General features: G+C 41.2%; 1 protein-coding gene across 1 annotated transcript; it reads right to left on the bottom strand.

Annotated features, from left to right (window-relative positions):
• On the bottom strand, positions 1 to 12,937 carry sms (spermine synthase). The gene is made up of 11 exons (XM_080748765.1): positions 12,814 to 12,937; positions 10,146 to 10,266; positions 8,969 to 9,056; positions 7,796 to 7,860; positions 7,492 to 7,667; positions 6,919 to 7,073; positions 5,925 to 6,014; positions 4,891 to 5,005; positions 4,349 to 4,428; positions 2,878 to 2,993; positions 1 to 2,215 (listed from the first exon to the last, which is right to left on the bottom strand). Exons 1-11 carry the CDS (start codon positions 12,857 to 12,859, stop codon positions 2,185 to 2,187), a joined length of 1,083 nt encoding a protein of 360 aa, XP_080604891.1. The 5' UTR covers positions 12,860 to 12,937; the 3' UTR covers positions 1 to 2,184.
• Between the last annotated feature and the right edge of the window lie 1,163 nt (positions 12,938 to 14,100).

Here is a 14,100-nt window from a genome sequence, read left to right as displayed (position 1 = left end):
TATTCTATGGGGCGAACAATCTGCGAAAACAGGCAATCTACAAGCTCACAACGCATGGCAAAGCAACACGTTATGAGCTTGCGGATCACCCGTTGTCTGGAAAGAGATTGTTTGATGTAATCTGAGGTTGTTGTCCTTTTACATAACATTATTTGCATGATTATTCAGAACTGACTGAAGCGGAAGTCATGGAAATAGCTTGATTAATGTATATTCTGTACTATTGTGTGTCCTTGAGCTAAGCTATATAGGCAACTGTTTACATAAGATGTTTTGTATTTGTCTTCCGGTGATAATATGATGTTGTACATCTCTGTTCTATGAGGTGACATAATTAAAACCATTACCAGTTCCTCTCTTTGTAAATACCTCCTGAACGCATATTTTTGTTATGCACCAAACCACTTTAGGGTGGCCAGAAATAAAGTTTCCACGAGTTTCAAACTTACCAAACTGTGTCAGTGATTCAATTTCTGATGTGAACATTCTGCATTAGTATTGCATTGTTGTAAATGGCTATCTTCGATAATAGACATACGATTAACTGTTGCAGACCGTGTTGAATTTATTCAAGTCAGGACATTTGTTTCCAACTTTTTTTGTTGTTGCAGGTGGCCATTTCTTAACAAAAGTAACTTTTCTTTAAAGAGGGGGAAAAATAAGCATTCCGTGAACTGTCAAATAAATAAATGTAACAAAGCAACACAATGTTCATCCAAGGCATGAATGTGGTCTGTATCTATGCAAGCAACATTCACTTATTTTTATCCACGTTCATGTCCTTTACTGTACATCCACCCAATAAAGTTTTAGAAAAGTCAAAACCCAATATGTAAAAACAAAATCCAGCAGGAGAAACTAAGAAGGTGCTATAATAATAATAATTAAAAAATGTCACATAAAAGCAATACAAGCACCAGATCCTTTTCCCTTTTAAAAACACATTTGGACTTTTAGCATTTAAGCCTGATTTATACTTATCGTGGTTGTGCACGACATGTGTCAACGCACCGAAAATAGCAGCTCAATCTCACGCGGCGTCACACCGCGACATGTCGTGAGCTTGTAGATCGTCTATTTCCGGCGTGCGACACCCACGCACGACACGTATAACACAGGCTTTAAAGTCTCAGTGGTAGGGATGGGACGATATATACAATATTTTGTTTATCACGATCAATTGGATTTTGCCTAGTTTTTACCATTTTGTTTTAGACGGGCTCTCAACAGGCCTGGGCACTATCTACCTTTGGAATCCAGGCTTCCATACTCCTCCTAAACGAGGAGGTTATCCTGACTGAAGAAGCTTATTCTCTGCAACAAAATTCAGTAACCTCAACAATGGGTCCGGGAATCAACATCAACCCATCTCCATTATAACGACCTGACTGCAGTTCTAGATCAACATTATGTCTACTGTGACTAATGTTGACGTTTAAATGTTCGCTACATTATGATATTGTTATATACTGTATATGAATGTGATGAAACACATTTAGCTTTATGGCTAACATTGTAGCCATGCGACAATAAAGGCTTTTTCAAATACAACCTAAGCCTCCCCGCTTTATTTAGATTCTTTCGAATCTATTTTAGCCACAATAACCGTGACATGACATTTTCATATGGTCCCATCCCTACTCAATGGGCAGGGTCAAACTGCCTTTTACACACCCCGCAAAGCACCGAGAATCAAATCACACTCAAGCCACAGTGACAGAAAAACAAATAATAATAAAAAAGAAAGTCAACAAAACAAAACAAACCCCAAATAAGCAATCAAATTCAACTGTGCTCAGGTTATGCTGGTCTCTACCACGCAGAAAGGAGCGGTGTTATCTCGAGATTCAAAAAGTAAGGTAAAACCAAGGTAGCAAATGTGTAAAAGTTACCCTACATCTCAGTGTATCAAATCAGTGACTTGCCAATCAGTCTTGAGAGCACATGCAAAAAAATAAAAATAAATCCAAGCCACATAGTGGACAAAACGACAAAAAAAAAAAAATTACAATCTCTGAGGAGGTTTGAACAAACACATACGCTGATAAAACAAGATATCTAAAACGGGGTAGGAAGAACGTTTGACACAGAGGGATTCTAAAACCAGGGTCATCTCTCCCCGCAGTGCTACAGCTTACAAGGGGAAGGGATTTTCACATTCAGCAGGCAGGCGGGGGGAAGGCTCTACTTCTTCCATACCGTGTAGAACACCCATCTGAGACATTGTATTAAGGAACAGATCAATACTTTAATGAAGCATTTGTGCACATCCACTGCAAATACTTGCTCCAACGTAGAGGAGAATTGTTTCTAAGTCCTACAGATATATTCTACTATATTCCACGCTCAGGGGAGGAACAAAAAGAAAGAATGCAGGTACTCTTATCATCTAAAAATTATTTGTACTGTTACTGCCCACTTCAACTACAGCATCTATTCATAAATAATCTTCTCAGGCATGTTAACTTGATTGGCCGGTTTGGGAAACTGCCTGACATACCTTTTACCTTTAGAGAAAGACATTATAGCCTCTTACAATGTTGGAACTAACTTGTCAAACAGTCCATGTTTGCATTTTTGATATATTTTTTGATTAATTGGACATGCATAATGGGTTGACAATAATGCTTGTACGTACCACTACCATTACGCAAATGATAGCAATGTGTACAAAAGGCTCAATCTTCTAAAATGATAGCGTCAAACCGATATATCGGCCATATTGAAGCTCAATGTTCTTTTAATTTATTGAAGTTTCATATGATATACTTAATTTAAAAAAACAGAAACAGAAGCTTTTACGGTTTTCTAATTAATTTAAAGATGTTTAACTTGACCCAGATATGGCATCCCTCTGTAGGACTCTAAAAAGGATACAGCTCCATGTACGAGGGCACACACACCACCTCCTTGGAGAAGTCCACGGGACACGACAGCCTCCCCAGCTGCTCCTCATAGAGCCCAAGCGCCTCAGTTAGATTCGCACAGTTGCCCTGGCGACACAAAAACACAGCAAAAAGAAAGAACCTTAGGGTTAACCAAACAGTAAGTCGATAAACCCATGTCGTGAGTAAATATCACCAAATTCTTTCATCAATTAAAAAAGAAAAGATCCAACTTTTTCTTAATGTTATACCATGTAACTTTTTTTATAAAACAAATCTTAAAATGGTCCTAACTGTTAAATCGCTAAAGTTTTAGAACCCCCACTCCGTTATTTTCAGCTTCAAAAGCCTTCTCTTTATATGTTTTCTATGAGCCGTGAGGGGGGGAGAATTTCGCGGCAAAATGACGTCATCATACTACCGGCCAATCACAGCGAGGGTTATACACTGCCGGCCAATCACAGCGCATCTTAGAGTGGGGTCGCTAGGGCGGCCATATTTGTAGTCTCCCGTGTGTCTCTATACTCGGGTGCACGGTGAAGCATGGGTGAAGGAGTGTATCTCCGGAATGGCTGAACGCACAGGAACCAGGGACCCCTCAAAAGATAGATCTCGGCGAGGTGGAGGCAGACGCGGGGGTGTGAGAACCGACCGAAACGGCCGAAAGACGCGGACGCGACCGAGGTTTGCTATAGAGCTACTGACCACAAGTTGAGCAACTTACACAGTATAGCTTTAAGTATTTCATAAAAGAAATATATACAAAAGAAAATCTAATAACTTCCATAAAAGTAGTGAAAATAGCAGATCCACAAGCTCATTGTGAGCTTGTAGATCTGCTATTTGCACTAGTTTGAGTCCTGGGCAAATGTCTAATATCTATTTCGGGTCTTGAGCTAAAGCAGGGGTCTTCAACGTTTTCAGGCCAAGGACCCCTTAGTTGAGAGAGAGAGATGAAGCAGGGACCCCCACAACCTTGTCAAACGTTCCATATCATTTCATTATTTGCCAGCACAATCATTAGGGTATTTTGGGTTCATGTACATTTTTGTTTTCAGATATTTAACCACTTGAACTTGTCAATACTTCTCCCCTCTACACCAAACCTCTTTGCCGAAAATAGCCGATCTACAAGCTCACTGCTATTTTTGTCTAAAGTTCTCTGGTTAAAGAATCTCGCTAAAAAGGAGATTATTTTTTCTTTATCACACAAAGATTTGGAGGACTGTGAGGACCTCCTAGGGGTCCCGGACCCCCTGTTGAAGACCCTTGAGCTAAAGAGTTTAGGAACGGTGTTGGGGACATATCCGAGATAATAATCGGTATAGCAAAGAAGAAATGCTGGCGGGCTTCCAAGCACTCAAATTCAAATTAAGTCTTTTTATGTTTCATGTTTATCATTTCCCACAACAGTCCTGTATAGAGTGACTTTATCAGAAGCAAATGTTAAAGAAAGGATTTACCTGCGTGAAGTATTTCCCACTGTGACGTAGTACTTTGATTGACAGGTCTAAGATGAGACTCAGGAACTCCCATGTAGAATCTAAACAGGTTTCACACGTGAATAGAATCCATAAAACCAATCAGAAAGCAACTCTATATTTGTAACAGGACCAATTTTTCCATTGAATTAACCTGTAAATCAACAGAAATAGTATAGTGGTTATTCCTAACTTATTTCAATAAAATATTACAGGGCCTAATCACAACAAGTTATCTCATGACACATTACATATAGAACATACAAGGAATTTAGCTTATAGTATGATGAGCTTTCCTTTCAATCAATATCACAAAACAAATAAATACAAACTGTTAATTATGGGTAAGTAATCCGACCAGGTAATTTAATCAGACCATTTTGCTCATTGACGGTAGCATACAGAACACATATTGAGTGTCACATTTCCATGGGTGGGTACCAATTTCCAAACCGGCCTTATTTGCTGAAACAGTTATTAAAGCTTTAAAACACCACTCATGCGTATGCGTATAGCACACATACCCTCCTCCGGTGAGGTGGATATGGGGACCGCCGTCAGGTCGTTGATGACGTAATCAAACGTCCTCCCTTCCTGAACGTACTTCTTCAGCACGGGAACACAATCCTCCACAAGGACCTGGCAATTAAGACAAACACCATTTCACAAATCACAACAAATACTTTATCAAGTTCAAGTTAATTTATTGTTTGTCCCCGAAGGGCGATTTGTTTGCACCACTATATAAAAGCATACATCTGTCACAAAAGACACATAAAAAACACATAGGCCACATAGAGCAATAAAAACAGGGTAGCAGTTCATGATCTCAGACAAAAGTAAGGAAAAGAAAAAGAAAAAGCAACAATCATAGGCCATATATTGAAATTTGCATCATTTCATACTTTAGAAACTAATTAAGTCTCCCAAAGCAACAGATTACCTCCTCCTCATATCAGCATTTAAAGCCTGTATTGAAGCAGGCACAAAGGAGAACTTATGCCTGTTTGTTGTGGCCACTGCACACTCCAGGCGAAGGCCAGAAGGAAGCAGCTTGTACTCAGAGCTGAGAGGATGAGAGCTGTCCATACGAATGAACTTGGCTTTCTTAAACATTTGTCTTTGGAAGACATGATCCAGGCTACTGAAGTTTACTCCAGCTATCTTTGAAGCCGTTCTCACAATTCTTCCAAGGTGGTTTTTGTCTTTTCAAAGTGTATCACGAAAAACATCATCGCCACACAGTTTAGTTATAGTGAGACAGATTCCCTCCAAAACAGCATAATTATCCCTTCTTTGCTTCCTGTCTCCCCCTACAGGAGAATTAAATGAACTGCAAGTGGTTGTATCCAAATTCACTGCAAAATATTTCCTCTCCATTGTGCTGTATGAGGTTAAATAGATGATGGGCCCCCAGCTCTAATTTCAGCCCCTCCCGCGCTCCTTCAGACTATGAATGGAACAGTTGGTCTATCAATCCATCCCAATACCCTCCGGACCATCAGCATTCATTCATTTGTATATTTATTATAATTAAATAACTCAATTCCTGGCTCACCTGGTAACAGTCTCCATTCAAGTTGTCCAAGACATTCCCACAAGTCTTCCTCATGTAGGTTTTGCACCCGTCTATCACCATTTGGTCAATGTGCACGCTTTGTCAAGGCATTATAAAAGAGAATGTCTGGTCTGGATACATTAGTAGAACATAACAATGAACATGGTAAAAGAGAAGCATACAGATTGTGATGTCTGCAAGTTGCTTGTACTTGGTCAACTCTCAAAGTCTTGCAACTCCATCAAGCTGTGACTTGAAACTTCCTGGAATGGCTTACATCCACCTGACCTCTAAAAATGCTGCCTTTTCCACATACCTGTATGTTTCGATTATACAAAGCCCCGGGCTAAAGTGGGGCCGAAAAGGTTACCAATTTTGGCCCCACCACCAGAGTGGTTTGAGGCAGGCCAAACAGTACCAAACCAGTGACGTGCTTGCTACTGAGTCATGGTGTTTCGGTAGAATAAAGTGAGAACTGCATTTGCTCTTCCCCAGGACTTCAGAACATGTATATAATTTGCAATCATGTGTTTTTATTTGTATACGTTTTATACAGTTTTTTCCGTGCGAGGCCATGCGGTGTGGTGCGGTGCTGAACTGCTATATCGAAAGTCAGCATTAGACTTGGGAGGTAAGGTACATGCTTTATTGCTTAATTACTTAATACTCCAATTTCATGTCAAAGTGAGTGAATCTTTAAATGGATAGTCTTTTCCACAATGACAACATGTCATAGATAGTAACAGTGGACCATACTGCCATCAGAACATGACACTGACTATTCAATGCTTTGAGCAAATCCTAAGCTAAAGGAAAATGTTAGCTAAACCTAATGTACCAGACCACTAGTATGGTCCTCAAGGTCACCACACCTTATTCCAGTTGAGCAGTTGTTCTGGAACCCTGCTTTAAATACACATGTTGAGAGAAATCCTGTACCCAGCACATGTCAAAAGGAATGTCAGCATTGCACAGCCCTGAAAGGAAAGGATATCTCCACCATGGTGATCATCTTTGGCTTGAGTTTGACAACCTCAGCGAGGATCCCTCCATCACCGCCTCCCAGGATCAGCACCTCCTTGCCGGCATAGTCCTCTTGTCCACCGCCCATGATGGCATGGGTGTATGCTAGATCACTTTCTGCCATATCTGGAACATTATACGCAACAGTACATCACTGGCAGTCTGGCACGTCAGATATTACATTAACAACATGAACCCTAGCATCGCATATGCCCATGTCATAATAATAGGCGACGATTCTGCAAAAATAAGCAACCCTTTTTGACAATATGCAAACATTTCGTGAGAATTTAATCCACAAGCTTAGAATGCATTGTGGTTTATGAGCTTGTAAGTCGGTTATTCTTTCTATTTGCCATACTTAAATGGTCAATTAAAAAAAGGTAAATGACAAAGTGTTGGGTCACAAATATCTCACAGTAACTGTGCTAAACTTAAAGCATAAATAATAAACATAATATATCTGGCACCTCCTTTGCCATTTAAAATCTGCTCATATGACAATATAATTTTTTCAACCTCGCATAGAGTATACTGTACTTACTAACGTCTCCGTTGAGGACTAGGATATTTCCAAACTGCTGAGAGTGCAAAATCTTTATGTTTTGGTATGCGGAATCTTTGTCATACACGACCCGGTCGATGTCATACTCCACCAGTCTGCCGTCAGCTGTGGGCCAGTACCGATCAACAGCTGAGCCCCGGGTGAGAGCTGGAAGCCTGGAGGGGGATAGGAGCAGCCAAGCATACCACACCGTTAACATTGCATCGCGCAAGGCAGGCGTGAGGTTGCCATCATCATAATGTCCACTGTCCCAAGATGTGTGTCAACATATCGCCATGCTTACCTCTTGATCCTCCTGATACTGCCATTTAGGAGAATCTTTAGTCTCTTTTCCAGTGCATTTAAAAGCTGCGGAGAGATGACACATCTTGTTATTATAATGTATAATTTTAGGAATGCCACTGGGGTGCAACAGTAAAACTTAATGTAATCGGAGATAAGGTTTCTGCCCAATAGCAACGATATAGTACATAGATACTCACTCACAGACACACATAATATATTTTCAATAATTGCTAAAAGAATTATCAATATTTGCAGCCCTGAATCATGCCACTTATTATTGGATTCAAGCTGAGACTCTATGCCACAGAGTGAGTGTTGCTCTGTTTGCCCAATCAAGGGAGGTTACAGGTAAAGCTCTTGTAAAATAGTTGGTAGAGACACTGAAGCTTTGTGTTAATTGTGTTACATACTGGCTGCAGTGTTGTGCAGTTTTTTCTAATTATGTCAGACAGATTCAGGATAATTGCTCAAAATGGCTCTACCACAATCCCTACCACTGCAAAGTGCACAGGAAAAACATGCTGACCACGATTGTTACACGGACTTGACTGATGAAGCCGTCTAAGCATGCTCTTTAAGGCTCATTCCCACCGGCAGCGATAACGATGACGATAGCCATAAAATATCACAGCGATAATTATGCCTTCACATTTATGTCCGATAAAGTTATCGGACATCAATGTGAAGAGGCGTCAATTAACAACAGCCGCTCGCTCAGTGCGCATCGTGAGCTGTTTGTCAGAGACCCAGTTCCATATCACTGTGATCTTAACCACATCGTTGTTGATCCTAATGATGTAGTTGTCGGCTATCGTTGTCTGTATCGGTGTTGGGTGGATGCTGCCGATCCACTTCAATTGAAAACCCACTTTTTTAAATCGTTATCGTCATCGTTATCGCTGCCGGTGGAAATGAGCCTTAACTGTGGAAAGCAACTGAACTACTATATGGATGAAGCACAATGCTGCACCGTCAAAGTTCTCTCGGGAATAGGGATGCAAATTATCGATTCATTCATTAATTGATAGTTGATAACCTTATCAATCGAATAACCTGTTAATTGATAAGCGGCCAAATGGAAAGTTCTTGTCCAAAACCCAAGTGTCAACAAGCTTCAGCTGGACACAGACACACAACACATCAAGAATCATTTGTCCTGAGCACCACCTACATTGTCTACTTGTGCAATGTTGTCCTCATCGTAACACTGCAGATCAATGGTAACCAACCCATGGGAGTGCACGCGCAGAATAACAAACCTGGGAAGGAGAGAGTGAGTCAGAGCGAGGGAGGGACGGATAGAGGGTGGGAGGGAGGGAGGGAGGGAGGGAGAGAGAGACAGCGTAAGCATGCAACTGGGCCAATATATCTTAAGCCCGAGTTATACCTGTTTATGCACATATCCAATTTACAAGCTCACAACATGCCACGCTACAAGGCTTTGTGAGCTTGCATGAATTAATGGCTATTCAAAAATAGCAGATATACAAGCTCATAAGGTGGCTATGAACTTGAAGACCAGCTTTTTGTAAAAGTGTGCACATCTTTGAATATATTATCTTTTAAAGTTAACAGTTTACAGTTTAGGCATTTAGCAGACGCTTTTAATCCAAAGCGATTTACAATAAGCAGATAAAATATCACAATAACATTTAACATTTTTATCTAAAATCTTTTGCTTCGGTTGGGTCCCTGGAACAAAATATTTTGAGATGGGGGTCGGCGGTCAGGTCAAATTCTAGAGGTCCTTGACATTAAAAACTTTGAGCATCACAGATACGTTTTTTACTGAAAACCATTAGGATTTAGAAGACTTTTTTAGGTATTTTTCAAGCCAGTGGCCAACAGTAGAAACCTGTGGTTGTACTGGGAGTCTGGGTTGGAACTTTTAGCTTTTAACAGCTGTGCGGAGCTATATTCACACGAGGCTTAGAGCAGCACAAAGCCCCACCAACTGTATTTACCACTCAATACAACAACAGGAAGTGCCAAAGCCCTTTAGATCAAATACACAAAGCCTCTGCTCATCTGAACAGAGTGAGCAATTGTGTGCAGAGATGATACATTTAAATGGGGAATCAATAGTTTTCCTGAAGGGTATCTGAACGCAGGTGGCACGTTCATGGGTGAGCCTGTGTTCCTGAATTCCTTTCATAATTGTTTTCAGTTCTTGCATTTCATCAAAAAAGCCTGGGCCGTTGTCGAAAGGCTTTTTTTTTGCGGGCATACAACTATGACACAAAGGCATTCTGGTTGAGAATGAGGAAAATGGTGTGCATTAATTCAGACGGCAGCTGTGGCTACCGTGCAAACTATGTGAATGACGGACGCGTCAAATTCATGCTTACCTGCCCTTTTTACCAAGGAAGGTAGCGAGGTATCCATGTCCCTCTGTGTCATGGACAGTTTCTGTCATTTCCTGCTCCTGGAATATGGATTGCAGACTACGGACTGTAGAAGGGCAGTCAGCTGAAAGATTCAGGAAAGAATATGACGTTACTTTGTTCCCAAATACTGGAATATCACTATCAGCAAAATAAAAGACGATGAATTAATACAAGTAGGAGATGTCTGCGCGCTTCAGCCAGCACCAGCAGTTATTGGTAGAAGGACTCTTGGTGCTCAACAAGGACAAACTATATGAAAAAAAAACATATTACCTGGGCACTTCAAAATTGACTTGTACCCTCCATCATGTGCTTCATCATTTTTATTTGGGTAGTCAATTTTGAAGTGCCCACGTAATGTGTTTTTTTTTACGCCGAATTAAGAGTCAGCAAGGGTAGTCAATTTTGAAGTGCCCACGTAATGTGTTTTTTTTTACGCCGAATTAATAGTCAGCAAATGTTTTCATTTCTGTGAAATAAAGTACATACTGTTAACATGACTAGGATTGCATTAGAACGTGGTGTGATGTTTTTCTTTTAATATTTTATTTCATACAAATAACAATAATTAATTGGTGGTGAGACTAAATGGCCACCAATGTGGGCTGAGTGGTTAGGGAGCCTGCCTGGGGAACCAGAGCTCCTGGTTGTCCCAGGTACGATTCCCGGACAATGTCGATGTGTCCCTGAGCAAGACTCTTCTTAACCCCTAATTGCTCCCCGAGCGCCACATAAGGCTGCTCAGACTAGTGTGCACATGCATTCCATATCTGGTGCAGGTGCAGGACAAAATCAACAACACAAAGGAAGAAAGAAGGGGAAAAAAACTCCCACATGCCATGGTTTAATTCACACACCTACTCCAAAGTGGTATATGAAAACAAAGCCTATCATTACCTGACCTTTCTAGTTCTATTGTAAATACCATCTATTTTGCATTGTGTTTTACGACTGTTTTTATGATATTTTATGATGCCATTGTTTGAAGAATCTATTCGAAGTTTGCATAGGCAAAGGTACAGTTTCATGACAGTACAGTTCTCTGGTACAAAGTCAACTAAAAGAATACACCCTGACACAAAAAAAGCCTATAGCTTGTTTCAATTGAGATCCTTTTTTTCAAAACTCATATAACATTGAATGACAGACAGATAGAACACAGTACTATGCAGAAAATATCATAAAAAACAGTCACAATGCAAAATAGATGGCATTTAATAGTAAGGTCCTGGGTAGGTAAGGATATGCTTTGTTTTCAGTTTCGAGTAGGTGTGTGAAGGTATGTAAGGATAAGCTTTGTTTTGTTTTCCTTTACCAGTTTTGAGTAGGTGTGTAAATTAAACCATGGATTAAACCAGCTAAACACATGCATCGGTAACCTGTCTGTGCACTTCCAACATCCATGCAGGGGGTTCAGGTTAGGCTCTGTTAGTATGGTTACGTTTAGACTCTGGTTTGCTAAAGTTGAAGAAGGTTAGGGTAAGGATTTGGGTTAGCTAACCAGCTACAGTCAGGACAGGACTTTTTTTTTGTAATTATCTGTCATTCAATGCTGTACGAGTTTGTTTTTTTAAAGGACCCCAATTGAAACAAGACCAAAATCTTTCTTGTGGTGTGTATCCTTTTGACCTATAGCAGTTAACTGTACTGTACCTTTTCCTATATGCAAACGTCTATTAAAGTCTTCAATCAATCGATCAGGCTAAAAGGTAATGCTACCAAGGTACTAGCCCTGAATACATGACTATCATATATATACATGATAATCATGTATTCAGGGCTACCAAGGTACCAGGGTTAAACGCAAGTATGCCTGCATCATGCTAGGCTTGTAGCAAAGACACAAACGTCTTATCTGAAAGTCGGAATGATTTATATATTATTATTTAAGAAGATAATTAATGAACTGAGGTTGTATGTTTGTAAGTAAGCAAGTATGGAGCATGAGAAATATTTTTGATATTTTAGCTAACCCTAACCCTTATACAACCAACAACCAAATGAATGACATCTCGTGTGAAGCTGAGTCAGTTGATAGATTAGGCAGGAGGTCAATGGTTTAAAAGTGACATAAGAAATCAAGCTATATATAGCTGATCAGTGGTATAGATCAGGCTATGGTCAGTCAAGAGTTCAAGTGGCATATACAGAACCTATAGCTGATCAACCTCTAGGTTAAAGTTGCATATAGATCAGCCTGGCACAGATCAGAGTTAGCTAACCGGTTATAACAACAGGGCTAAAAGGTCATGCCTAGGTACCATGGGTTAAACGCTAGTGTGCCCCGCATGCCCCGGTTTTGCAACACCACCACGCTTTGTCCATTTGTTTACCAACGCAAAGAAAACCAGCAACACCCCCTCGGATCATCAAAAACAACAAAACCCCGGCACGGTTCATTGATTTATCCCACTGATCTGCCCGTGTTCTTCACTGCTGTGCTGCTGGTCATTCAGAACAGAGCAAACAGCAGCGGACAAGCTAGCGCGCTAGCACTCGCGTTAGCATTGCGTGCTGTTCATTCTGCTGCAGTGACCACCGCCAGACTAGCAGACCACATCGCTGTTCATTCAGTCAGTCACATCCATTCCGCGGTGTGTGTGTTTGTGTCGCTATGGTTTCTTCTTACCTGGGCCAGAGAGGTTGAAGTCGAGGGTGTAATGTCGCAGTGCCATGATGTGTGGATACAGCCGACAGCCATGCCTGGTTACAGGCAGCCAGGGGGAGAATGGGGAGTTGTGTCTGCAGGGAGAAGGAGGCAGAGAGAGGTAATGCGGGTCTGCTGCTGCTCTCTGGGCTCTATCTATCTGCTACTGTAGACTAGAGCTGCTGCCTGCTGCCTGGAGGGGAGTGACGGCCAATCACAACACACACACACACACGCACGCACGCACACGCACGCACGGCGCGCGCGCGCACACACACACACACACACACACACACACACACACACACACACACACAGTCTCACACACACACACACACACACACACACACACACACACACACACACACACACACACACCGCCAGGAACGTGCACACATAGACATCAAAGGAGGCTCGAGCCCCTGCCCTTTTATCCTTCTGTAAAAAGTGCCCTCTACAGACCATGAAATTGCATGAATGAAATATGAATGCAGTTTTTAGTATGGTGAAAGAAATGCAAATGGCTCCTTTCCATGCCTACACCTGAAGGCAGCGTTCAAGAGAATTGTCTTGTCCAAAGTAAACGAATGAATGCTGCTGCAGCATCCTTACGTTGAAAGAATTGCCAGAATTGCCGCTGTGTAGAAATCCACCATGCTGTGCCTTTTGTATGCTTATATTTAGTTTGGTTAGGTATCAATACCGAAAATAGCCGACCTCAAAGCTCACAACTTGTAGCGACGCGTTGTGAGCTTGGAGGTCTGCTATTTTCAATATTTTCCACCAAAAGACCCATTTAGAAATGCCAGGCCTTGCCTCTCTAACATTCTCTGCACGTCCCTGCACACCGCCTAAACAACTCGTGGTACGGCGGTGTCGCTCGCCCAAAATAGCCGATCTGCAAACTCCACTAATAATTTAATTCGCAATGTAATGGTCATATGATTTAGTATAGCGGATAGCCTATAGTGTGTGCCAGCGGCTACGTCATTGTAGTCCTTAGCGGCCATTTCTTGGGTCAAAACACAGGTGTTTCAATTGTTTGATTGCATAGAACTAATGCTATAGTCTAATCAGAACACCTGTGTAATAGTCCACTTGCCAGAATCTGAACCCTGGCATATCGAGTACAGTAAGGTTTTATGTTAGAAATGTTGAGTATGGGTCCCCAGCATGTAGAAACTGCCGGATGCTAACTTGCATATGTTGAGCAATTTTCATAATTTGCATAATTCGATTTATTTAGCATAATCCCCCATAATAATGGAT

This window comes from Nannobrachium achirus, assembly GCF_963921795.1.
Source record: "Nannobrachium achirus genome assembly, chromosome: 19".
In the NCBI taxonomy this organism is placed as follows: Eukaryota; Metazoa; Chordata; class Actinopteri; order Myctophiformes; family Myctophidae; genus Nannobrachium; species Nannobrachium achirus.
This window is presented reverse-complemented; position numbering and strand designations above follow the sequence as displayed.

What these genes read in the sequence shown, in the direction of transcription:
- sms (XM_080748765.1), bottom strand. Translation starts at nt 12,859, where the DNA reads ATGGCACTGCGACATTACACCCTCGACTTCAACCTCTCTGGCCCAG. An exon ending in AGATGATCACCATGGTGGAG is followed by an intron (nt 6,015 to 6,918) that starts ATATCCTTTCCT and finishes CAAAGCGTGCAC; the next exon opens with ATTGACCAAATGGTGATAGA. An exon ending in ATCCACCTCACCGGAGGAGG is followed by an intron (nt 4,429 to 4,890) that starts GTATGTGTGCTA and finishes AAACCTGTTTAG; the next exon opens with ATTCTACATGGGAGTTCCTG.